Source organism: Lepidochelys kempii, chromosome 2 (assembly GCF_965140285.1).
Source record: "Lepidochelys kempii isolate rLepKem1 chromosome 2, rLepKem1.hap1, whole genome shotgun sequence".
Classification (NCBI taxonomy): Eukaryota; Metazoa; Chordata; order Testudines; family Cheloniidae; genus Lepidochelys; species Lepidochelys kempii.
In genome coordinates this window covers 38,732,740-38,757,679 of record NC_136381.1, presented here as the reverse complement: position 1 = coordinate 38,757,679, position 24,940 = coordinate 38,732,740, and the positions used below count along the sequence as shown (strand labels likewise).

Below are 24,940 nucleotides of genomic sequence, written 5' to 3'. Positions count from 1 at the left end.
CAATTTCAACAGTCCTATACATTGAATTACGTCCTTTAGACCACCCTAAAACATGAACAATTCAAAATCTTATTTATAAATAGTTAAATATGTTCAGGAAGACATAGAAAATGCATGATACTAAGAACTGAAAACTAAAACGGGTGGACCCAGCTGTTCAGTTCACTTGTTTTAGTACTTGAGTTTATAATATTAGCAACAGGTGGCTAAATGTAGGTTAATCTGATCTGGAATCTGCATACAGGTATTATAGTGAGTGGGATTCCAACTCCGACTCTAGAATGACACCAATGTAGTTTGAGGCATACCAACATGACAGGAGAAAGGAAAGAGTATTAATAAAACCATGTTTAAGGAATTTTTATTAAAGCAAGAATTTTATAATCCAAATTACGTTTCTTTGCTCAGCTATCAATTCTCACTGTTAACTAAAACAGTGGTGATATTCTGAGCTTTTCCACAGTAAAGAATTACAAAATTAAAGAAAGGAATGCTTTAAATTTCTGTACTGTGCTGAAAATTCTTTTCCCCCGGGTTTATAAAACATTAATTTGTATTTTTTATTTTACTATTTTTTTTTTGTTTTAAATCAATAGGTAAATCTAGGACCAGCATTAGTTTTGCTAGCCCTGGCATTTGCTCTGTACATAAGCTTCAAAGTTTCCTTTCCTTTTTTTATTTATTTTATATTTTGCAATGTTTTTCTCAATATTTAATCATTTTTCCATGTTTAGATTTTTTTCTTCGGTGAAGCGAAGTTCTAGTTTGAAGTCCCGGATCTTTCTGTAAATAAGAATAATATTAGCAGTTGTTAATGTGAAAAATTAGTAACTCGCATCAATATTCTGTACTTTCATAGTATCTTCTATATAATGATCTAAAAAGACCTTCACAAACATTACAACTTTGTGTACAGATGTGGAAACAGGAACAGAGAAGTTGTGCCTCTTCCAAAGGTCACAACTAGTTAATGAGAACTGAAACTAGATCTCCTATCCTTGTACAGCGCTTAGCACAATGGGGCCATGGTCCAGGGGGTTATAGTACAAATAAATAGTTTTAATTAAAGTCCTCCCCACTCTAAGCACTGGACTATACTGCCTCATTCTGGGACAACTATTACCAGACACTTAATTACAGCACTGGATAACACTTAATTTAGTAACTATTTCCAATGCCAAGTAGTAATATGTCATGGAGCCCAAAAAACAATATCACAGTATGGGCAAGCACATATGCTGGTAAGTAGTATTGCGATAGTAGTAGTGAATGATCTTTGAAAGTAATACTAATGTTTAATGGATGGTAATTTGCTGGACATCAAATCTGATTCCCCTTTAATAGTGGAGAAGAGGCACCAGGTACCCAAGTAGAGCTCCAAGACAACCTACGTTAAATATGAGCACATTTCCTGGAGAACACTACCAAAATAATCCATTTTCTTCAGATGCTACATAATGAGTTTGGGCCAAAGGCCAAAATTAGAATTGAAAGCATATTTTCTTCTCAAGTAGTGTGCACACATTTTCCCCTGTTCATCTAGGCACAAACTAATGATGACAACAATTGGCCATTTAGATGGGGAAGTGAGGAGAGAGAGAATCAATCTAACCCCCATTTTAGGGACCTAGATGTAGAATTTAAACTTTCATTTTTTAAAAGCATGTCCCTAGCCATTTCTGGTGAAGATCGTTCAAAAATGTTAACTTATATCAGGGGTAGTCTATTTTTTTTGTCAAGGTCTAAATTTCTTGGTCAAGGTGTAGTCAAGGTCCAGACACCACAGAAAATAATAAAAAGCAATAATAATTATATGTAAATAAAAAGCGTTAGCGGTCCAGATTTGGCCTGCGGTCTGCTATGGACTATCCCAATATATATAAAGACAGGTAATGTGGTTTAACTGGACTAAACACTGGACTGAACGATGGACCTCATACATTGTAATCATGACTCTGCAATTCTGTTCCTTTTCTGGACTTGACCAAGTTATTTAACATTTCTGCCCCAGTTTCTCATCTGTAAAATAGAGACATAAAACTTAGCAACCCCATGGGGAGGACAATTTTTAATGGCAATATAAAAATTAAATTAACCAGCATGTAAAGAAAACCCTGTAGAGTGAATTCTATATACACAGCTAGTTGGACAATGGTCACTGCTGAGGGAATTCTGCACCAAAAAGTTATGTGCACAATATTTTAAAATTCTGAAAATTGTCAATAAATAGATGTGGTTCCAGCATGGCAATGTGGAGCACAGGCCACTGGCTACACTGAGGTAGGAGATCACTCTGAAGCCCCCACTTCCCCCAGTACAGGGACACCCCAGGGCCCTGCCTCTCTGCACCAGATGCATAGGTACTGGAACTAAGGGTGCTCCAGGCTTGAAATGATTTCCATTATATGTAGAGTTTACAGTTTGGTTCAATAGCTCTTAGAATCCCCACTATAAAAACTATTCCAGCACGATCCAAGTGTGAGGTGAGAGGTTTCTGTGTGGGGCAATCTGTGTGTCGGCAGCTCAGTGGGAGATCTGGATGCACAGATTCTCATTGGGGGATTCCAGGTGCAGGGGCAATAGGAACTCTGCAGGAGATCCAGGTGAAGGTGGTTGGGGCTCAGCAGGAGGTGTTCTAGGTGTGTTGTGTCCAAGTGTGGGGAGATGAGGCTTGGAGGGTGAGGTGTCTGGGTGCTGGGGCTTGATGGGGTGGGGGTCCAGGTGCAGCTGGTTGGGGCTCAGCGGGAGGTTCCAGATGTAGGGGGGTAGGGCTTGTCAGGATGAGGGTTCGCTGGACCTGCTTAACAGGGAAGCATTAGCTGTTGCCAAGGGGATGCTGCATGCTGGGCTCCTGATTCCCCTACCCCTTTTTTCTTCCTCATCTCATTCCCCTCCCCATCCTCTCACTCCCACATTCCCCTCCCCCTGTCCTCTTCCACCTCCTCTTCCTTCCCCACTGTCTCTTCTCCCCAGCCCCACCATGGGCACTCACTGTTGAACAGAAAACAGGAAGGCTGGCACTAGACCCAGGAGGCTGTGTTCAGCTAAAGAGTCAGCTGATCCGAGACACAACCCTCCTTCAGCTGGGCAGCTCTGCGCTTGCAGAAAGGGGGGGGGGGGGGGGGGAGGAGAGTGGAGGGGGGAAACCCAGTGGCAGGTAACCCCGTGTGCTCCCCCATGCCCATTACCCTCCCCCCCGGCAGGCATTCCCAGGCATTCTGTGGGGTGGGGTCAGGTGAAGTGTTCAATTATGCACAAACTATAGCATAAATAGCTGAGCTCCATATCTACTGAAAAAAGGGACGTGTAGGAAAGAACACCGACAAATAAATCCCACAAATGGATTTGTAAAACAAATCCATCAAGTTTGTGTATCCTAAAGATAATTCTCATCAAACCTCCCCCAAAATTCTCAAGCTGCTGCTTGAATTATATGGATGGCAATTTATATTGGTCAGAGGTTGTGACTTCCTCCGAATTTCTAATTTATGATGCATTCCTCAATGAACTGTATTTCTGAGGACATTTACATTTCAATTATGAACAGTATCTTCTGTATTGCTAATTATGCATATTCCTTTTACAGTTCCAATTCTAGTCCCCCTTCTGTCCCCACCCCCCGTCCCCTTATTGAAGACTTTACAATAGAATCTTGCAGCTGCATTTATGTTCAGGTATTAATATGGGGGTTGGACTAGACCTCCTGAGGTCCATTCCAACCCTGATATTCTATGATTTTTTTTATTCTGAAAGTTTGATTTATAAAGTATATGAGTAGTTGATAAAATTTAACCTTCACATAGCTGCACATACCTCTTGTTTGAGGAATAAAAAGGCCATCTCTAAGCAGTCTCACGTTTATAAGGTACCAGATTAGGGACAAGCTTTAGTGAAGTCCTGTATCCTAATAGCTCTAGTAAATAGGTCAACTTTATTTAAAAATGTAGCTTTAGTTTATTCCCTTCTTTCCAAATTATTATGGCCAGATCTGTCTAATGATAGTCTATTTAACAGTGGCTTATAACTAGAAACTTATTTCTAGGAGTACAGAAACTTTAGCTACTGCAGGTCATATTAAAACATTCCTGACTAACTATACATACAATAAAATGCCAGTAGAACACCCTGATCAGTTGAGAAAAATTAAGAATGTATTCTGTAGGAAAGCTTACATATTAAACACTTGGAACCCCAGTGGGATTGTTAACTGCTTTCTGAGCAGCCTCTTTAGCTTGGTGGGCTTGTAGTACAGCTACAGCTTCATCAACCTAATAGGATAAAACAATTGTTACAAAATAATGCTTTACTTAATTTCAGTACATTTAAGATAGTGAAGCAGCTAAATTACACAAAATACACATGTAACATCAAAAGGAGGGCTTAGATGCTAATAGTCTATCTACCTTCGAACGAAGAGACTCAGGAGACTCAAGCATATGAAGGAGTTCAGAGTTGTCAATCTCCAACAACATACCGGTGATTTTACCCGCCAGAGTAGGGTGCATAGCTTGAATAAGGGGAAACAGCCGTTCACCTAGAAAAACATTAAGACACTACAGTCAGCTACAGTGATCGATTTCATTAAAAATTAATTTAGCCTTTAACAACGCTAAACATAGGCACTAAAATCTGTTAAGCAATCTATGGACTTGTACCTAAATTCCTCAAAATTATTAAAAGGATAAGTATTATGTCCTACTCATTTGAATGCTAAAAATAAACTCCTGAATATGACTGTATAAAACTAAAGTATCAGTCAAAAAAACAAGATTAAAGGAGCCTTTAAAGTAATCAGCAATGGAGACTATGCAAAGCAATCAGACTCAGAGGTTAACTGTTGCACAAAAGTAGTATCCATTAAAAGCCTAAATTATAGCAGTATCGACCCCACTAATATGCATTCCATGCTCTCACCTAGTTAAGGCTTTTGCATTAGGTAAACAAAATACTGGTTTATTGGAATAGAAAATATATCAACTGCCTAATCCTAACCTAAAGTGGTCTGATATTTCATTCATGTTAAATGACATACTAAAATTTCTCCAGGGAGCAGATCTCTCCATTCTACATCTGCTGAGGACAGACTGAGCAGTGTTAGTCAGATGTCAAATCCTACAATGTGAAAAGGGGCAAGTACTTTCATCTTAAAAACTCAACCATGTATCCTACAACAGTAACATTCAAAATACTCCTTTACAACTGATTAGAAGCACATATTTTAAAAAGACTGAAAACTATTTAATCTCTATTACAATTGGCTAGTAGGATCAAATGTACATACCTAACATCTGCTTTTGTTCTTGTGGAGGGGCAGAAGCCAACATGGAAGCAGTCAAGGGTTCCTGACCTTGCACATGGACAGCTGGCTGCAAGTTAATAAAACGTATTTTAAAGTTAAATTCTGGAACATTGAAACATATTTTATACCTCCACAACTCAGAACATAAGAATGGCCATACTGAGTGAGACCAATGGTCCATCTAGCCCGGTATCCTGTCTTCTGACAGTGGCCAATGCCAGGTGCTTCAGAGGGAATGAACAGAACAGGGAATCTTCAATGTAACAACCATGCCTGCATATTTGTCAAATATTAGAAAAAATTATGATTGAGTAATTTTCATCAAGAGGCTGGTAAAAGATGACTGATACTGCAAGGCACACTAATGCTGACTCAATCCCTTGCTGAGTATAATTTATATATTAAGCAAAGCTCAAGCGCAGAATGTATCATCGAGCACTTCGGTAGTACAAAACAAGTAGAACAGGGTCATGTCCTCCTTAAGAATGCTTCAGATTTATTTTAAACTCCAGGCTTACAAACTTGGTGCCACAATTTGGTATTTGAATTTTGGTGCAATGGGGGGAAAACTAATGCAGAAACACACACAAAATGTCAACCACATAAATGAGAAAACTCAAAAATATATAATATAACAATAGAAAATAAGCTTTGTTCCCAATATATTTTAGATTTGTGAAAAATAAAGCCATTAACACAGAGGTGACAAACTACAGCCCACGGGAACATCCAGTCCGACCCCTGAACTCCTGGCCTGGGAGGCTAGCTCCCGGCCCCTACCCTGCTGTTCCCCCTCCACATGCAGCCTCAGCTCACTGCACTGCCTGCGCAATGCTCTGGGTGACGGAGCAGTGAGCTCCTGGGGCAGCACAGCTGCAGAGTGCGGCCTGACCCGGTGCTCTGTGCTGCGTGGCTGTCCGTCATGGCGTAGCCACACCACCAACCACCCGTGCTCCAGGCATCAAGGTAAGGGGGTAGGGGAGTTCGGGTGGGTGGGTGTAGTCAGGGATCCCGGGGCGGATGGGGCAGGAGTCTCAGGGGGCAAGAAGCAGGGGGGTTGGATAGGGGGCAAGGGCCAGGCCATGCCTTGCCTGGCTGTTTGGGGAGGCATAGCCTCCCCTAACTGGCCCTCCATACAATTTCAGAAACCTGGTGCGGCCCTCAGGCCAAAAAGTTTGCCTGCCCCTGCTTAAACATCAGACTCTGTGGCTTCAATGATCTCAGTGGTGAAGGCAGACGCTTTGCAGTTATGATACAGATTAGGCAAAAGGAAAGTTTCCTCAGCAAAGACATCAGTTGGCTACCAAAACCAAGACTACATACCTGCTGCATAGCAACCTGTGGCTGTGTGTTAAGATGTTGTTGAGGATTACGAACACCTGCAGCATACTTGTACTGTGGAACTGTGCGTACAGCAGGAGTGGCCGCAGCAGCAGCTGCTGCAGGACGCGGACCCATTGTCTGTGTTGATGTATTAGCTGTGAAGATTAACATGATTTATGTGTTAATAATTCAGCTTTCATTAAGCTTACATTTTGTACAAGTCAATGAATGGACACAGTGTTAGGACTATAATGAGTATCTAATTTTAGTATTGTATTATATTTGATTACAGCAATGTTACTAAATAAAAACACCAATGGTCAACCTGTGGGCTCAGAACCAAAAGCATGTTTCGTTTCTCATTATTTTGCTAATTACTTGCTTTTTTTTTTTTTTAAACACTATAAAAAAAGCACCATGGAGAGAACATCTGCTTTTGATTAAACAGGTTTACTTGAATTTCATTCTACCCCAGTCATAATTAAGGGCGAGTCTCTTAAAAATTTAAAACATTTTGCCAATTAAATTACCCTAAAAATTACTTCAAACGATTAGATGAGTTACTGAGATATAGCAGATTAATACATTCTGAATGTGCTTTTCTTTATGTAACAGTGGTCCCCAGAACCTGGTCTGTACCACTTACTGCTGATCTCTAGACAGCAGAATCATAGGATATCAGAGTTGGAAGGGATCTCAGGAGGTCATCTAGTCCAACCCCCTGCTCAAAGCAGGACCAGTCCCCAATGTTTGCCCCAGATCCATAAATGGCCCCCTCAAGGATTGAACTCACAACCCTGGGTTTAGCAGGCCAATCCTCAAACCACTAAACTATCCCTCCCCCCAGTACTGTCATGTGATACTGGCACTCCTTGTTCCCATCTGCAACAATGTTAAGAGCTAAAAATAAATACTATCTCAATATTATTCTTCCACATAATCCACTGCTGTAGTTACCACAGGAATGGTACAGATACAAATGGGAGGGGGAAGCCACCTACGCAATATCATTAACATGTGGCCCACAGTATGAAAAAGTTGAGAACTCCTAGTTAATACTATTAATCTAGTGGGTTACGTTGATCTATATATTGAGCAACATTTTCTCATAGTTGCAAAAGAACTGGAAAATGCAGGTTAAGAGTGAGAAGGATTAAACAAGCAGCCTCTCCTAGAGACACTAGGTCAGCCTCAAATATGCAGTCTTGACAGGGCACATTCGTAAGCAGGAAGAGGGTTTGATACTGGGAGAGGGGTAGGTGGTAGAGAAATCACAGCGAGGGAGTAGGACGACAGCAATCTAACATGCAAGGGAAATACTGAGAAGTATGAAATAGCCATATAGCCATAAGCAGAAGAGAAATGGATGATGCGTTGGGGAGTAGGAGCCTCCTCAACCTCCCTTATACACACGGGGCTAACATGTTAGCTGGCCATTAGGAGGAGGTCAGAAACCCAAAGTCAGCTAGGGCAGGTAAAATAACAGAGCGAAGTGGTGCCTCCTCTGCACTATTGAGCTTCAAAAAGGTATATGAAATATTATTCAGCATTAACAGAATCTCTGTAGTGTGGCCACAAATGAGTTACATACCTAAAGAAAGGTGGATATTGGTGCAGCCTGATGTAGGAACATGCAACTTTTAAACCTGAAACTCACCAACACGTTGTGTTGACATGACTCGTGGAACCTGTGAAGAAGCTGGTCTCATGGTACTAAACGGTGGTCTGGGAGCTGCTGGGCGGATAGCACCAGGCATGTTCTGGAATGCTGCATTTAAAACAATGAGTGTTTAAGTTGCATCATGTAACAATACTGAATGGTGACGAAGACTAATTTTTTTTCCTTTGCCATCCTCACATGGCATAACAATATTACAGACAAGTGTAGAAAGGGAAAAGTCAGCAGTCTAGTTTTTGGGGGGGCTGGAATTCAACCCAATGACAATTTGTGATACAGCTGCTAAATAAAACCTAGGTGGTTTATTATAAAAATTATTTTAAAAAGTTAACCTTAAATTAGGTTTCCTGGCAAACATCTGCAAACAGGAGCCAGAACTGGCATATTACCTTTCTACCAATTACATGTAATGACCATCAAACATTTGTATTTTAGTGCCACATACTTAACCTTCGCTAGACAGTAAGTGTTCCATGAATGCCCCTTTATTTAGAAAGTTAAGGAGACTACTTACGATGAGGTCTAGCACCCTGAGCAGTCCAGCGAGGACTTGGTCTGAGTTGAGCAAGTTGGCTAGTTGGATAATATGCAGCACGGTTCTGAGTCTGTCAAAGAAATAAAATGACGTGTTTATTAATTTTGATGTACCTGTTCCACCCACCACACAGCCATTTCTAAGTACCTTCTTCTATAAACTTTCCTATTTCAAATATCTAAAAAAATCCTGATTTATAGAATATAATGTATTATTCCATCCAGAAGTTTAGACATTTTCATAGGTTCTTCAGTACTTAAATTCATAAAGCTAGTGATTTTGGTTAACATTACAGATGTTTTATTAAGTCATAATTTACTGCTAAATCTAAACTGATTCTATCAATGGTATAGAATATGAAATTAATTATTTCTATACATACCGGTGGGAGAGCTGCCATGAAGTAACCTGAAGGAGGTGCTGGTTGGTAGGGGTTGATTACAGGATTAGGTACTGCTCTCACACTTGCCATTCTTTGCATATATTGGTTGGTGAGGTGAGCCTGGCGCTCTTCTTTGCGTTGGGCTAGAGCTACATATAATGGTTTAGTGGCCACAATTCTACCATTCATTTCTGTGACAGCTTTGGTTGCTTCTTCTGGTGAAGAAAAGCATACAAACCCAAATCCTTTGCTGCGGCCACCTTCCATCATGACCTGCCAATAAAAACGAGGTAGTTTTTTAAAACCAGCCTGGAGCAGGATGTACGATTTGGTACAGGTAAGAATTGAATTCCAGGTTTCTGAATTATATTTTACACTTTCTGCAAGTGGACAGTATATGACGTATACTGCTTAGTTTTGAGACATAATATACCCACTGTCAATGCTGCCTTCTGGTAGGGAAAAAATTCCCAGACAACTGGATTGGATTCAACAAGCCACATCTCAAATTTTTGATCTAACCTACAGTTGTCTAAAAATCAAATAATCTGTTCCAGTTTTGAACAGAGGAATATATGTATTTGAAAATCCCTTTTGATCAGTTGCTCTGTATACAATGGACCTGCAACAGCTCCTGTGCCAGGACCGTGAATGGCACATGATGATTTTTATTGTTTTCTTTCACAGCTGGTTTATCAGATACAAGTCTATCCTCTAGCAACACTAGTCACCTTCAGGCCTATTAGTGAGGAACAGTATGAACGAACCATTGCATTGAAAAAATGTTTGATTTTTTGTTAATAATGTCAGCATCCACCCATCCCAGATATGGATTGAGATTTCTGGAGTTTTTCTATGGTTGATTGGTCTGAGTTTTTATTGTTAAAGATCTGTGAAAAAATGAGAGAAATAAATACTCATGCAGTGGTTCATGACAATGAATGTGATGCACAAAAAGGAGTAATAAGGTACCACAGACAGTCTATAATGCATGCATTTTAAAAACTGTTACGTATCACTGCATCCAAAAATACAACACGAATACACCTTTAAAAACTGTATGAGTTAAGTTTTTAGTAAGAATCAGTACTCAAATTTAATGATGGTTGGATGTAGGGGTGGTTATATCATATCTCCACATCTTATTTTTGCCAGTTGAAAGGAGTTGAGAAAAAGTTGAATGCCACTCACTTCTTCGGTGACAAACCATCACATTCCTCCTTTCACACAAGACACTGCAAAACACAAATGAAGTCTAAAATGCTAACTTTACCTTTGCACTAGTGATTGTACCAAATGGGGAGAATTCTTTTCGTAGACGCTCATCATCAATCCCATCATCAAGATTTTTCACGTAAAGGTTTACACCCTAAAAAAATAAAACGACCCTCTTTAGAAAAGACAGAATTGCTAAAGATTAGTAATAAAATTAACTTGTTCATTCAATTTAAAAGTGTAACCTGGTATCTGGTGATCCTATCCTGCTTCATTTGTTCGAATTTGCGCTTGAGCTCTGTTTGTCTTTCCACTTTTTTCTGAGCCCGGCCAACATAAATTTGCTTTCCATTGAGCTCCTTTCCATTCATCTCATCCACAGCCTTCATAAATAAACAAAGGGTTACCAATGCTCATGGTATATTAAACCTAACATTTTTTTCAGCCACTGACTAATGCAGTTTAAGTGCACAAGTTATATAAAATTTCCGACAATAAAAACTAAATATTTTCCCCAGCTACTGCCTCAACAAACAGATGTAAAATATGGTTAATTGAAACAAAGCCATCTCTAGAACCTCTTGGATCATACTGCATTTAAGTGTAAGATGATATGTACAAGTATATTTTCTGTCCAGTATATGGACAAAAGAAAAATTAGAAGGAGACAGAAGTAAACATTCATCAATTGTACAGTTAAATGCACTGAAAAGAATATTAAAGATATCCTCTAAGATTTTTTTCTGAAAACCAAGTCCCATAGAGAATACATATCAAAAACCCACACCATGTTCATAGCCACGTTTAACTCAGGGCTAGTCTACATTAAAGTTAAGTCGACCTAACTACACCACTCTGGGCTGCGAAAAATTTCACGCCCTGTGTGACATAGTTAAGCCAACCCACCCCCATGGTGTAGACACCATTAGGCTGATGGAAGAATTCTTCAGTCAACCTAGCCACAACCTCTCAGAGAGGTGGGTCAAGTATCTACAACTACAGCGGTGCACTTGTGCCCCTATACCATTTCTAGTATAGGCATACTCTGAATCATATGCAAAGAGAAGAGGGTTAAAGGGCCATCAGCTCAAAAATCATACACCTGAATTTTACCCACAATTGTTGAACATGTAAAATTACCGTCACTTAAAGATTTAAGAAAAATTTTTCCCAAATTTTGTTCACTTTGTGCATTTGACAGTGCCATCCATATACTCAATTTCTCTTTTTTTCCTCCTGCATCTTTCACACATTTTCAAAATAGGACAATATTGAATGTCAATTCTAAATTGGTAAGGGCACTCTAGCAGAGGCAATACTGGACAAAATACTAAGATTTTGAATTTACAGTATATCTCCTTCACTGTGAAAGCTTTAGTACAGGTCTATGTCTATTAATTTTAAAGCTATTTTTTAATGTGTATTTACCCATATACCAGAATCACTTCTCTACCATTGTGCAAATGCATTACAGTTACTAAAGTGAACCATTTTCCATAAGGATGTAATACATATATACAACACAAGAGAGCTTAACTACACTCAGACTAAGAAAATGTGCAAACCTAAATGTTACTTATATATTTATAAGGTGGGATTTATTCTAATCTGTTGTGTGCACATTTGTGCTGGTGACAATTGAGGGAAACTAAGATGCTCTTTCTAACTCCCAGCCCTGTAACATTAGCCTACGCTCAAAACAGCATTCTTTCGGTCGTGCAAATCAATAGTAATAAAGATTATATAGGCCAAATTATGTCCTATTTTTTCCAGTATGTTTTGCAAAGGTGTAAGTAACTATAGCTTAAAGGACTGTCCATGTATACAAGATGGAATAAAGTCCTCAGGTCAGTTGTCATAGCTGTGTTGGCTCTGCAATGCAAAAAGAAATAAAAAGCAGCGCAAACCATATGCTGTTACTAAAGCAAGTAGATATGGCTGAATACGTACAGGCAACAGTTGTTGTGTAAAGTTTCTAGTCTTAGTAATTTTTGAAAAACAATGCACTCTCCCTGCCCACTTCTCACAGCCACCTGTTGTATCCTGTCTTTCAGATCATAAGCTCTTTGGAGCAGGGGTTACTTACTGTTTTCACAGTGCCTAGCACAACGAGACCCAAACCCCACTGAGATCTGAAGGCACTATTACAATATAAATGTTAAATAATTTAAAGGCCATTATATCATTTCTAGACAGGAATATTTCTGGGGAGGCAGCAAACTTAGCCTGCTCAATGTGAATCAAATAAAAAAACCCACTATATCATCCAAAATAGATTTCTCTCCTGTTTCCTCACATCATTTTATAAAAATCAAATAAAAAATTTGGAAGGATCTACAGGATGCAAAAAAAGAAGTTTGTATTCAAGACTCAAAATTACTAGTCTCCCAGAATGATGCATCTAAAAAAAAAATCCTGTGTAAACTTACTTTCTGGGCATCTTCATGTCTTTCAAAGCTAACAAAGCCAAAGCCTTTGGATTTTCCACTCTCATCGGTCATAACTTTCACACTTAAGGCAGGGCCTGAAAAAAGTATGCAATATTTGTATTACATGTACATTCTATATACTCATCTGTTTGGTGGTTAAATCTCAGTATTACCTGCAAGATGTTACATCTTAAGAAAACTACAGAATTACTAATCTGTTCCATTCACAATACCATATGATGTTATGAGATCTTACATACCACTTGAAGATGTGGGTTTTCCAGAAAAATCCATTTTCCAAACACCCCCCACCCCTTTTTTAAATAAAGTTTTACAACGTTCACAAGTTTTCTAGCTGCTTTATAGTACAAAAGGACACACTCCCTGTCTTGAAGAGATTACAATCTAGTTTATATTAGTCAGTGTCTAACTAAGGCGTGTGTTATCACTAATGCCATACAGAATGTCTATTGGTCCCGACATTTTCCAGTTGCTAAGTGAACAGTAGATTCCTTTCCTGAAGAATGCCCCAAGCGTGCTGCCATCCTCAGCCCCTAGAAGCACTTTCTATAAGAGCCATGTTTACTTAAGACCTTTGGCCAAACGTTCTGTCACAGTTGCCTCAAGTTAGGCTCCTAAATCTACATTTTGGTATTTAAACAGAAAATAACTGATTTTCACAAATACTGAGCATCCACAAATCCTACATATGCCTACTGATGCTCAGCACCTTTGAGAAATAAGTCACTTGTATTTAGGAGTTTAACATTAGGCACTTGGTGTTTTTCACTGAAGTTGACAGCAAGATTCTGCATAAACAAATGGGGCTTTCCTTGATGAGTTTACCTTAACTGACATTACCCTGAAATTTTATGACAAATTTCAATAGGGTTTATTTCCTTTGTACAAATGCACAGGCAGGGCTGGTAGCCCCACCTATTAAGTTCGCTCAATACTTCTCATTATAAAACTGTTTTAATTTCCTTATAATTTTGCCAAATCAACAATTTGGGCTGAAAGTTTCCACCCTTGGTGTCTGCCTCAGGCACAATTTTTCCAGAAAATTCCAGCTGAAACAGTCCAGTCATTTCAGAGAACAAGGTTAGGGGAAAAATACATTGTTTAGCCCATACTAAAAATTTACGGTGAACTTTTCATTGAAAAGTGGTAGTGCCCCCCCCCCCCCCATGCTTTGAAGCAGGACTTGAATTTGGCATAGGAGTGGCCGGCCAACAACATGCCTTTTGCTAACCCCATGAAAATCCAGCCAAATTTAGCCAATTTATAAGCCTTACAAAAACAGGTTGGAGGGGATAGGTCAAAAGACATCTGCCCATTTTTGCAAGCAAGAGAGTCTATGCCCACTAGAGCATTTCCAGAGCCTGGAATTTACTTCACTCCACCCTTTCACAAATGACACAGTGGGCACCATATACTAACTTTAAAAGGACATTAGTCATCAAGCATGCATATGAATTATGAAATCCTTTTTTAAACACAAGCAAGATCATGACACATCTGGAATTAAAACAGTACATAATGACCCAAATAAATCAGAACGAGAATTTCAAGTTTTGTACACTAAACTATTTCCTCCATATAATTTGCTAAATGTCCTATATCACCACCCATGTCAGTAACTAGAAGATGGCTTGGCAGGTGGTATTAACATGTTTGAAAAAACCATTTACAAAGATTTTAACGTCACTAAGTTCAATAGTGATGTGTCATAGTATGAATTACTAGGCCATGAATGACAGGTTTCAGAACAACAGCCGTGTTAGTCTGTATTCGCAAAAAGAAAAGGAGTACTTGTGGCACCTTAGAGACTAACCAATTTATTTGAGCATAAGCTTTCGTGAGCTACAGCTACATCCGATGAAGTGAGCTGTAACTCACGAAAGCTTATGCTCAAATAAATTGGTTAGTCTCTAAGGTGCCACAAGTACTCCTTTTCTTTAGGCCATGAATGACCACACCAATAGAGACTTCAGGCATTAAACAAAATTGTTATGCAAGATTAAATTTAAACCTCTTGACACGGATATTGTCAATAGCTTAATTTTCTATATTTCCATCCTTAATTCAGAAACCAAGCAAACAACTGCGTGAAACAGCAGAAGACCTTCAACAGAGGGAAGAATGCACAGGTGTACCCGCATGGCAATGGAGATGTAACAAAGGCATCATTCATTTACACGTCTTTCAAAGATCCACTACTCAATGGCCATACCAAACCTAAAACACTCACTTCCTCATTTCATTTGTAACTCCAAGATCCTCAGAACAATTTATATGTATTATTCAAATGTAATGCCCCCCTGTTTTTAACTGGATGAGGACATTTCTGATGGCCAGGTTTTCGTGTGTGCTACTCTGGACAATTGAAGTTCTTTAGTGGGTATTAGTCAATCACTTCTTTCGATCTGAATGCTGAACTGACAACTAACTGTTCAGCATGCATGCATTTTAATTGTCTCTACACAATGGCCTGAACCCTAATGTTAAAAAGGTTTTAACAAGCAAACTGAAGCTTGTCTATTTGTTGTTATATAACAATGTGGAAAATTAAGACATTACCAAACTTGCCAAAGAGTTCCTTAAGTCTTTCATCATCCATGTCTTCTCCAAAATTCTTGATGTAAACATTGGTGAACTCCTTTGCTCTAGCTCCAAGTTCTGCTTCTCGTTCTTTACGGGATTTAAACCTTCCAACAAATCTAGTTACAGGAAACCAAGGTGACTATAGGGTTAAAATGAATCTATCCAGGTCCAAGGTCTTTCCTAGACTACATACATCAGCACATGGCTAGACAAATATTCAACCATGGATTATTTCTTAAATGTGGTATTGATCAATATAACGATATGAAATCCCCAACAGATAAAATACTTAAGATACCACTTTACAAGAGACAATTAGACTACTATTTACTATTTAAATACTTTTTATCATAGTAATTGCGATAGCAATCTTACCAAAGACTTGATAGGACTAATTTTCATTAGTGTAAAGCTTACTTTTCAGCATCAGTAATCAGACAACGGAGAAACTCTAGCATAGTGGTTTTTGCTACACTAAAGTTTTTTGTAACCTTCAAATATTGTTTCTATTGCCCATCTGACTTTTAGGCAAGGGACTCTCACTAAACCCCCAACTTTCCTCTTACCTACAGAAGCCTCATATCATAGTGTTCCTCCTTACTAGTAAGGAGGTATGGATCTGGCTTGCTCTTGAATTGGCCAATGCCAAAAGCTGATTGATAACAGTGAGGTCAGTTCCTATCACCAGGGGAGGAATGTGCTTTTAGCACAGCCTTTGTTGGCCCACAGAACCACTTCAGTACAATCACAAATGCTACACCTACATGAACGACTCAATTTTTGCACCAGTCTTCTCGTCTCTCCAATTATATTTTAAAATTACCCCACTTGCAAACCCACATCCCAATCAATATGGCTCAGCAGTCTAAAGTTAACATTGCCTTGACTTGGTTTGTAGCTACATTTGGACTTTAATGTTGATGATGCCTGGTACTCTGCAGATTTTGATAGTCAGGAAAATGGTTAATCTACTTTAAAATGTTCTTCAGGGGACTGGGCTAGATGACTTCTCGAGGTCCCTTTCAGTCCTACTACTCTATGATCTAAATAGAAGCCTGAAGCAAATGTAACTTTCATGGTACACTAAATCATGTTTAGTTATTTAAACTACAGGCTTTTTCAGTGATTAACTTGCTGGAACTATTGGGCTAGTTACAAAACAACCACCACCTATAAAGTGCCTCAATTCAGCTAAAATCATGGTATAAAACTACTTGGAAGAACCTCCCATAGTAACCTTTTACAGAGCAGGGCCTCATACCTCTAAGATATGGACTCTCCCTGGCTGCTGCCTCACTACTACTTCTCTATGTATAAATGAAGATAACAGGAAAAAAAGAATGCTGATTTTCTATTATTCCCATTTTACCAAGCCACTACCATCCTTAGTCTGCCCTCCAAAAGACTGTTACAAAGCCATGCTTGTGTCGCACATGCTAAGTTTTAGCAGTACCGTGGTTTGGAACAGGGATCATTACTATGTCCTAAAAATCTTTTGTGTAACACATTCAAACCTCCATTAGACTAGGAAACAGGAATCCAAAGGTCAAACAAGAGCTTTCGTGTCACAGTTTTTGATAACACCTGCAGTGGGAAATAAGTATTGTTTTGAATACTTGATGGATTCAATTTTATTCTAGCCTGATTAAAAGGATTTTATTCTGGCTTGAAGACCAGTAACAGGTCCCAGTTTCCAACTGTATGACATTCAGCTGTAAACACATTAGCTGCAACATTATTTTAACACCACAAATTGCGCTTTAAAGACTTTAAAATGTCAATTTTTATTCACATTCCTCTTACCTTCAGCATATGTAATCAATATTTTTACGGAGCAACTGCACTAGATTTCAAAATTAGCAACATATTTAGAAAAATCTGCCTTTTCTAGATAAAATTCAGGAAGTAATCTACTTTAGGTTGAATTACAGTCTGTTGAGAGCCCCAGAATATATATTTATGTACTTACACTTTGCGGTCATTAAGCAGCATACCGTTCATTTTTTCAATAGCTCTTTCCGCTGCTTCCTGTGTCTCAAAATGTACAAATCCATAGCCCTTAGACCCATTTTCATCACATACTACCTATTAAAGAAAAAATTTCAACTTGTCAAACAGCCCCAGTATAGTTTTGTAGCTTCTAATATCAAATCACTGGGCACATTTATTACTTTCCACTTACCTTACAGGAGAGGATGTTTCCAAAAGCAGAAAATGTATCATACAAAGCTTTATTATCAATTGATTTGTCTAAGTTCTTGATGAAGATGTTTCCGACACCACTTTTGCGCAGAGATGGATCACGCTGAGACCACATGATGCGCACTGGCTTGCCTTTAATGACGTCAAAGTTCATGGTATCCAAAGCTCGTTCAGCTGAAAGAGACACTAAAGTTAGTGAGAAGTACTAAACCATTTATCTTTATCAACACACTAACCCCACTTGAAGTTCATTAATTCTTGGTTAACTTGTAGCCATTAGAGGTGTTTTGATAATGACTTTCATACTCCCATCTCAATGACCAAAATAACTTAAATCTCTGAACAAAACACTACGTACGGATATTGAATGAACATTAGACATAATTAACTCCATTCTACCAAAGAAAAATATATAGATTGGATTGCCAATTGGTAGGTTTTTCTCTATTCCTGGGTTAACAAGAGCTGTGATCACTGTGGACACCCTGTGCTCAAGATACAGTATGGAAGAGCAAGGATCACAATGTATCAATTGGTGGCAACTCTTTCCACCCTAGAAAAAGTTTGCTGGTATACTTACACCAGCAAACCCTCCTAGTGCAGATATAGCTTACACCAAAAAAGCGCTTTTGCCAATATAACTGATATCAGTTCTGCATGAAATAAGTTACAACAGCAAAAGCACTTTTATGCTGATACAACTACATCTACATATGGGTTCTTATTGGTATAAAAAGTTGCAAAAAATTGTACCTCTAACATTACCAACAATTTTTGTGTAGACCTGACCTGACCTAAGCCTAGTTCCTGAATAAGTCCAATACAACCCTTAGAGCAACATGTTTACTAAGATGGTGTGATGCGTAGAAGAGGGATCCAAGAGCGAAAAGGATGAAAAAGTAAGGCTAGGACATATTAGTTTAACCAAGTTTATACTGTTTTCAAATATTCAAAGAAAGACGTGAACAGAGTGAACAATGCATGTGACAAGCATTTAACTCATTAGCACAGAAATGCTATTTGTACTTCTAAACAAGGGATTTAAGGAAACGCTTTGCCGTACTTTTCATATACAAACTGTTTCTACAGATAAAGCAATTTTTTTTTAGAAAATCTGCAAGATGTATAAAGTATTAAATATTAAAACAGCAATATGAAATAATGAAGAGAAGGTGGGTACATAATATCTTTCACTGGACCAACTTCTGCTAGGAGACAGACAAGCTTTCAAGCTTATAGTTTACACAAATGTACTACATCTCCCAGACCTGAACAACTCTGTGTAAATGCAAGAGCTTGTCTCACACACCAACAGAAGTTGATCCAAACAAGATACTACCCACCCACCTTGTCTGTCTAATACAGGGGTGGCCAACCTGAGCCTGAGAAGGAGCCAAAATTTACCAATGTACATTGCCAAAGAGCCACAATAATACGTCATCAGCCCCCAATCAGCTCTTCCCCCTGCAGCGCCTCCCACGCACCAGCAGCACCTCCCCATCCCTCCCTGCACCTCCTGATCAGCTGTTTCTTGGCAAGCCTCCAGGAGAGGAGCAAGAGCATAGAAGGCTCAGGGATGGGGTGGAGTGGGGGCAGAGGCAGGGGTTGAGCAGTGAGCACCCCCGGCACATTAGAAAGTTGGTGCCTGTAGGTCCAGCCCTGGAGTCGGTGCCTATACAAGGAGCTGCATATTAACTTCTGAAGAGCTGCATGTGGCTCCGGTGCCACAGGTTGGCCACCTCTGGTCTAATATCTTGGGACCAACACAGCTACAACACTACATATAACATGAAATAATGTAAGTTAGTTTTTAACCACTCCCATGGAGTAGCTTATCCAGTAGAGGTCCACAGCCAATTTCTTTGGAAGGAAGAGTAGGATTTCTGATGTCACTGTATTTGACATTTCCATCTTTTAAAAGTAATCCTCCGTGTCCATGGGATGCTAATTCCTAGCAGTAACATGACTAAAAATCGCAGGCACATATGAAAAGAGTGAGAAAAGTTATTTAAGCAAGAAGTAGTGATGGTACTAAATTATGGTGGACATATTTATGGTCTCCTGGACTAGCTTCTTTCAGAGTTAATCTCTTTCATATAAGTCTGGAGGGGGAGTTTAAAACAGAGCCCCAGTAGATGCGTGAAGTCTCAACCAATAGTACTATATAGCCTGTTGAACTGCTACCTGCATTCAGAGAAAGCGATGCGATGTAGGTAAGCAGCAACCAAATCAGAAAAACCTTTGATACAAATAAAAAGCTGTAATTATCAGGACTAAAATGTTGTTCACTTTCAAAAGAAAAACATATCAACTCTATGGAATTATCCCTTTTAGCCTATGAGCCCTTAAGCACCATTCTTTTTACAAAGCATTCTTTACTGTTGTAGTCATCCAAAAAGATAACATGACTTCTATGAAAAGAACAAAATTGACAAATTATAAGCAAAATGGTTAGAGCCTGTCCTTTTCACAACAAAAGGAAACTTTGAATAATTTTAGTGATATAGTAGGAAAATGTTAATGGAAAATCAAAATACTGTACTGTATTAGTAAGTCGTTCTTTTAAAAATAGTCATGTCATTTAACCATTTTTTCTAAGTGGAAGGGTCAAACATGAGTTGTAGAATTTATTGCCAATTTCTATTTCAAAATCTACTTAAAAATTATTTCTAACAAGATGAATGCTGCCTAAATTACTAATATTTTATGCATTTTTGAATTGCCATCTCATTGCTATCCAAACAGGTGCATATCCTAGCCCAAAGAAAATCTTTATATCCTGATCACTGCCTTTTTTTGATAATGCACATGCCTCTGTTACTTCTACCTAATTTTCAGATTTTCACATAAATCTAGAGATCTGTTTGTGTTGAAAGATTATTTTCTCTGCAGAAAGTAAGTAGGTACATACTACTGATGGGGTCTACTACTTGAAAGAAATTGATGGAAAATTGGTTCCAGTTAAACTCTCAGCCAAACAGACGACATATCCCTATATTCACATATAACAGTATTAGTTATAAAGTGGAAGAATAAAATGAGACTAGTATTTGCTCTGGAGAAAATATCAGGTTGCATAAAACACTTCATTAAAATTGTTAAACTGGATAAAAATTAAAACTGTACAAAATGGAAGTTTATTCTTCCACTGAATAAGCTAATACAATGTACACACAAATTTAATTATGAACATGGAGTTGGGGAGAATGGACAATTTGGGTTATTAGTAGTGAGAAATGGAGTCTCATCTGAGGCTAATAAAAATCAGAAGTTGTTACCATCAAACCAGTTGGTGGCCAAGTGAAATTAATTGGAGGATTCAGTAAAATTCTCTCTGGTACCACAACTGGAGATCATTAGAATCATTGTTGGCAGTCTTAGAAGAGGGGCCAAAAATGAGTTCATTATTTGTTTCCAGTAATACTTATGCACTTGTGCATACACTTTGTTTGTAAAGGTTAGTGTTGTTCCAGGACACATTCCCTAAACATTTGTTTTAGGGCAAGTCCAGACTACCCTTTTACAAACATTAACTATAGTAAGTTAGTGACCATATTTTAAGATTGGCGCAACCTTCCCATGTAGACAAGGCCAGCGCAAAAAGTCTGAACAGCTGTTGCCCATGATATACCTGGTCTGGATAAACAGATGATGTCATCAGCTTCTATGACTGCCAATTTGGCACCTTTCCTGAACATTGAATTTACAGCAATTCTTAAACAATAACCTTTGTACAGAGAAAAAGTTTAAATTCCTTTTCCATCTGTAAAGCTCTAGTCACTTAGCATAAAATGAGAGCTGAATATGCTTTAACCTCAAACTAGATATCAGAGTCAGTCACTGGCCTTTTCCCACACCTGTAAAGTTATAACTAATAAAACTGACTGCATCTAATATATTTTAGCTTCTTTTCCATAAAGGACTGTGCATTAGTTTGTAAGAGACAAATAGATTAAATAATTAACTTAGTACAAAATGGCCACACCTACTGAGTTTACCCATGTTATACTTTTGCTGATTCTGCTTAAGCATCTATTGAATGAGTCACTAGTTCCCATTTTAGTTGGGAACCAGACAGTCCGCTTCAGAAGTGACTGCACTTTATCACTTTATATAGACTCTGCATGGAATATATCCTATAAAAACAGGAATGGTTCTGCTACACATATACAGAAATATATTTTAGTACACTAAGCAAAATGCTGCGAACATTATTTAATCTAGAAATCTTCTGAAAAAAGCTGCTGTTTATTTGCCCATAATGATCTCTAGTATACAGGGATTAGACAATATACCTGTGTTCTAGCCCTGATTGACACTGATTCATTCTCATCAGATAAACCACAGAATGAAGTAGAAATACTTGCACACCTCACAAGGATGTCATCAGACATAATTAGTGTTTGAAAAGAGCTTTGAGAGTCCTGGATTATATGTGAAACAAGAATTTCAAAGACCTCTTAACTAATTACTAATAGTTAACAAAAATAAAAGCTATGTTAAAGTATAGATAAAAATTAAGCCTAGATTGAGAAAAGGCAGATAATTCAAAGTTCATCTTATCCAATTGAAACTGCAGATAAAATTTAGGCATAAAGCACAATGAAATTACCTATTCAATTGAGTGACTAAAGTGATAAGATTAACCCTTGTAATATACAAGGGCATGTTTCAATACAAAATCAGAAAGAAGAGTGGCATATGTTGAATTACCTACAACTTCCTAAAGCATTTACACATGCCATGAAGTTACCACATCAAAGTACTGACTGGTTCAGTCCCAACCCCACCCTTTTTCCTTGTGAGAGATGTCTGGATCACAACACAAGGGTAATGATTGTAGGCCTTTGTCAATTTAAAACCAGAAAAATTTAATTGATAAAATAAGCATTTAAATCCTCTCATTTTGAAGTATTCATCAAATAAAATTAAAAGCTCTCTAAAGTGTGAGAGAATTGTTAAATAGGCTGAAGAGACCATATCTACCATCCTGTAAATATAGACAGTTAATACATATAGATGCCAGCAAATCTGACCCAGGAATCTGGCCATAGCATATACCAGTACATAGGAAAATTAATTTCAAACACCAGTTAATCCACATGCCTGAACAGTTGGAAAACCAAGTGGTTTTTTTAACATTTCTAAAAATACGCATTTTGATATTTGTCAAATTGTGTTTTACTCAAAGCCATCTGAGATAATGACATTTCATAATCAGACGAGTCATTCCATTTCAAATTGGTCAGATAGAGTCTACAAACTATAATTCCAAAGGAAGGCCTTGTATGCCAAGGTTCACCTTGAAGCTCTCTTCACAGATCATTTGTGAACTGCATAAAAATAATTTGTCTTGCTTTGCTTTAACCTAACTTATAGCTGTACCAACATTGTAATGCAAGCTTTTACAACTCAACAGTACACATTGAGGAATTTACTGTAGACAAATTAAGTACCAAAAGCAAACCTGTTAGATGACACAAACAGATTGTAGATATTCAACACATTATTTCAAAAGTAAAACCCTACATTTTGCTCCACAAACCTGCTATATAATGCTTAACTATTTTTTTTTACACCTATCCATTTCCATGGACTGTATGTGACTTCATATCTGACTACTAGGTTATTTCACAATGGCTTGACACTTCCACCTCTTACCACTTCACCACATCATGCCTACACGCCCAGAAATTCCTAGGGCAACAGCGAAGGTGCTAATTACTGTGGCATTTCCTTCGAACAGGCTTTAATTCCCTCCGTGTGCGCAGCGTGTTAACCTCGGAAGAATTACCTGGACACACCCTTCCTGGTGACCACCGATACTTTCACGAGCCCAGGGAAACCAGGGAGTCGCTGCAGTGAGGTTGAAACTAGCTTTGAGCAGAGCCGGCTGGGCCGGCGGTTACAACTCGGCGAGCTACCGAACGCTCTTCCCGGAGCCAGGAGGCCTTTGGGAGGCGAGGCCCGTCTCTCGAGTTTGATGGGCTCGCAATTGCTTTCGGTTCCCGAGCAAGCGCCTCCCCCACGCCACGAGGCGCAGACACAGCCCCAGGCCGCATGTCACCGAGCAGCAGCAGGGGCTCCAACGCACAAACTTCCGCAAGCACCGCGCCAAGTTTTGCTCGTGTCCCAACACCCCCCGCCCCCCCCCCCAATTCCAGCTGGGAAAATACCGGGAAAAGAGGAGACCGGAGAGGGGCTTCACAGCTGTGCAAAGGGAGCACCAACCACCCAAGGGGGTGGGGTAGGCAGACTGAGCCCTCGCAGGGGTGAGGAACGCTGCGGCTGGGGGGAGGGAGCACTCTCCCCGGTTCCGACCCTCCCGTCTCAGGGTGTGGGTCTGCCCCACTGCCCCCCACAGGTGCTCACCGTCGGCGGGTTGCTGGAAGTTGACATAGGCGTAGCCCAGAGACCTGCGGGTGATCATGTCCCGGCAGACGCGGATGGAGAGGATGGGCCCGGCGGGGCTGAACTTCTCGTAGAGCATGGCCTCGGTGACGTCGGGGTGCAGGTCCCCCACGTACAGGGAAGCCATGGGGTAGCTGGGGGCGCTGGGGTTCATCCTGCCGCCGTCTCCAGCAGGGGAAGGGGTCACACTGGCGCGAGGAGGCCGCGGCGGCCCCGGGTTCCGTGAGGGGCGAGTGGAAGATTCGAAACTTAACGGCTCCGGGAGGCGGATTCTCGGCGGGGAGGGCCCGGCTTGCTCAGGGCCGGCCCTGGCGGAGGTCTCGGCTGCTCCTGGTCTAGGCGGGGGTCGCTCGGTGTCTCCTCTCGGCTGTGCCGGGTCCGGGGCTTCGCTTCACCGGGTTATTTTATATCAAACCGGCCGGTTTCGGGGGGGGGGGGATTTTTATGGGTTTTTCAGGGTTTTTGGATTTTTTTTTATTTTTTTTTTTTTAGTATTTTTAGTAATAAATGGTGCGGCGGGGCCGGGCCGGCGTGTCCGGGGGGCCGGAGCACACGCACTGCGCACACAGCACCGACAGCGGCCGGGGGACAAGGGGGAGGCCGCCGCCCCGGCCGCGCACTATATATACCCGCCCCGCCCCCGCCCGCCCCCACCGCACTGCACGCCACGCACCGACCGCACGCAGCGCGCAGGCGCCAGCCCAGGGGACTGAGGGGACGCGCAGAACGCCTGAGCGCAACAAGGAGAGCGAGGGAAAGCCGCATGCGCCGAAGACGGAGCGGACGACAGATTACACGCAGCAGAAAAGGGGGGAAAGGGGAAGTGGACGAGAGCGCATGTGCTACGTGACAGCAGCGGGGA

The 24,940-nt window shown here is 39.9% G+C and overlaps 1 protein-coding gene across 2 annotated transcripts; it reads right to left on the bottom strand.

Moving 5' to 3' along the window:
- Nucleotides 1-345: 345 nt before the first annotated feature.
- PABPC1 (poly(A) binding protein cytoplasmic 1) lies at nucleotides 346-24,671 on the bottom strand. Of its 2 annotated transcripts, none has more exons than XM_073330430.2 (15): nucleotides 24,040-24,671; nucleotides 17,648-17,841; nucleotides 17,435-17,550; nucleotides 15,451-15,581; nucleotides 12,862-12,956; nucleotides 10,678-10,815; nucleotides 10,491-10,586; nucleotides 9,218-9,490; nucleotides 8,815-8,905; nucleotides 8,280-8,390; nucleotides 6,623-6,777; nucleotides 5,282-5,366; nucleotides 4,404-4,534; nucleotides 4,173-4,268; nucleotides 346-783 (listed from the first exon to the last, which is right to left on the bottom strand). In XM_073330430.2, exons 1-14 carry the CDS (start codon nucleotides 24,230-24,232, stop codon nucleotides 4,176-4,178), a joined length of 1,902 nt encoding a protein of 633 aa, XP_073186531.1. In that variant the 5' UTR covers nucleotides 24,233-24,671; the 3' UTR covers nucleotides 346-783; nucleotides 4,173-4,175. The 2 variants fall into 2 exon arrangements, with proteins under 2 accessions (XP_073186531.1, XP_073186530.1); XM_073330429.2 differs by having other exon boundaries at nucleotides 15,442-15,581; nucleotides 24,040-24,670.
- Nucleotides 24,672-24,940: the final 269 nt, after the last annotated feature.

Excerpts from the sequence above, each read along its gene's own strand:
- PABPC1 (XM_073330429.2), bottom strand. The coding sequence starts at position 24,232 with ATGAACCCCAGCGCCCCCAGCTACCCCATGGCTTCCCTGTACGTGGGG. Across the intron at positions 15,582-17,434 it reads CTGCTTAATGACCGCAAAGT|ATTTGTTGGAAGGTTTAAAT; the intron begins GTAAGTACATAA and ends TCCTGTAACTAG. Across the intron at positions 5,367-6,622 it reads CACAGGTTGCTATGCAGCAG|CCAGCTGTCCATGTGCAAGG; the intron begins GTATGTAGTCTT and ends ATTAACTTGCAG.